Here is a 1,823-nt window from a genome sequence, read left to right on the forward strand (position 1 = left end):
ACAGCCAACTAGCAGTACCCGACACCACAAGGAATATCGTCAGTTCTTGTAACAGCAAAATATGATTGCTTGTAATTCTTATAATTTATGTAATATAATAATGGATCCATCCACAGCTGAAAGTTTGAAATTTATTTACCGACATCGCGATCTGAACCTTGGGCCCTTCGCTACTCAGCCTATCTGAACCTTGGGCCCTTCGCTACTCAGCCTAGCACGTTAACTCCTAAATTACACCTGGGTATAATCCTGCATAATGATATACAGTATTAATACCAATAAAACCGGGGAGGGGATACTCCATCTGATTAGATAAAGTAGATATTTTTTATAATTAACGTCACCTTTGCCTCTTCACCGCAGCTGTCACATATATGGGTCGGACTTATTTTCGTCCGTATCCTGAGGCTGTCTGATCGATTCAGCATGGGGCTTTAGGTCCCTGTAGACGTCAGGTGCTTCTTTGATTTGTTCTTCCTTACTGATCTGTTCATTTTTAACATGAGTATGGTAATCACGTGTTGACAATGTGTTTAACTTGAACTTTCTGTCGAGGAAGTTTGTCAGGTTGCTACAATTAGACAGTCTGGTTATGAGTGTTCTCTCATCTCATTGGAGTTTAGACCTGTGGAAACCTGGAAAGGTCAGGTGCCAATTGCATCTCTTTCTGTAACAGGTAAGGGGTGTTTACGAGTTTGGAGTTTGGAGCATCATCTACGGATACACTAGAGCCTCAGTGAATGGTTACAATATACCTTTCTTAACACACAACGTCACAAGTTTCAGTTTGCTTTTTAGCCTGAAATTATCAACCATCGCATGACAAGAGGAAGGACTGGTAGTGTATATATATATATAAACTCCCCACGGGTTTACAACCCTGTAAATTGAGTTGTCTACTGATAGATGGCCTAACTTGAGTAATTAATAATATAGAGACCCCTACCCGCACCCGGCATTCGTTTCTCAGTCAACAGACCTAATAGTGGTGGCACAAACAGTTACAGTTTTATCTAAAGTGAAAACATGTCGCTGATATAAGTCTTAGCGAATATGATAGTTTTTAACAAACTAAATAATTATTAGACGATGAACTATCTTTGGAGAAGGACTCCACTGTCCACTTCGAGAACCAATCAACAGAATATTTAAATGTAACCTACACTGTTTTGGTGGTATGTTACTGTAATCTTAATCTCAACGGTATATTATGGGCTAAACATCTTGGACTAGGATCCTTTAGGATTAAGGTATAGATACTCTTAACTTTAAACTACTGACCAGAGGGCAGGCTGTTAGCTAGCAGAACCAGTCGCCACAAGGGCTTTATATAGTTAGTTGAATCGAGTATCGGAATTTACTGTCCAGTTTATAACTCACGCAGAACAGAAAGCATGGTGCGAACCTTAAACCTTACAATCTGTATTTTGGTCTTACATTATATTGTTTCAGAACCGCTGGGGACCTTTAATAAGTTTTGTTTGTTTGTTTAAAGTTAAGGCACAAAGACACACAAAGGGCTATCTCTGCTATGCCCGCAGCGGGCGTCAAGACTTGGTTATAAGCATACAGACTTCACGCTGTTGCCGCAAGGGAGATGTGGTATTGAGTTATTATCTTACAATACAGTTATTAAATACTCCTGCAGTAAGTCACGTGATCGGTAATGGTCTGCAAAAATAAAAGTAACTTACATAGTTTGTAACAGAAACAGGATGTGAAAGTAGTTGCGCTTCACATTGCACAAAAAAATGTGTAGTTGGTTTGTTTTGAATTTCCGCAAAGCAACAGGAGGACTATCTGCACTAGCCGTCCCTAATTTA

The 1,823-nt window shown here is 39.6% G+C and overlaps 1 protein-coding gene across 1 annotated transcript in view; it reads right to left on the reverse strand.

The window, feature by feature from the left end:
- Window positions 1–366: 366 nt before the first annotated feature.
- LOC143235737 (uncharacterized) overlaps window positions 367–1,823 on the reverse strand; it is a 26,691-nt gene continuing 25,234 nt past the window's right edge. Inside the window, exon 9 of the mRNA XM_076473943.1 lies at window positions 367–571. Coding sequence (XP_076330058.1) covers window positions 367–571 — 205 coding nt within the window. The remainder of the gene's footprint in view (window positions 572–1,823) is intronic.

The sequence above is a fragment of the Tachypleus tridentatus genome, chromosome 12 (assembly GCF_004210375.1).
Source record: "Tachypleus tridentatus isolate NWPU-2018 chromosome 12, ASM421037v1, whole genome shotgun sequence".
Taxonomy (NCBI): Eukaryota; Metazoa; Arthropoda; class Merostomata; order Xiphosura; family Limulidae; genus Tachypleus; species Tachypleus tridentatus.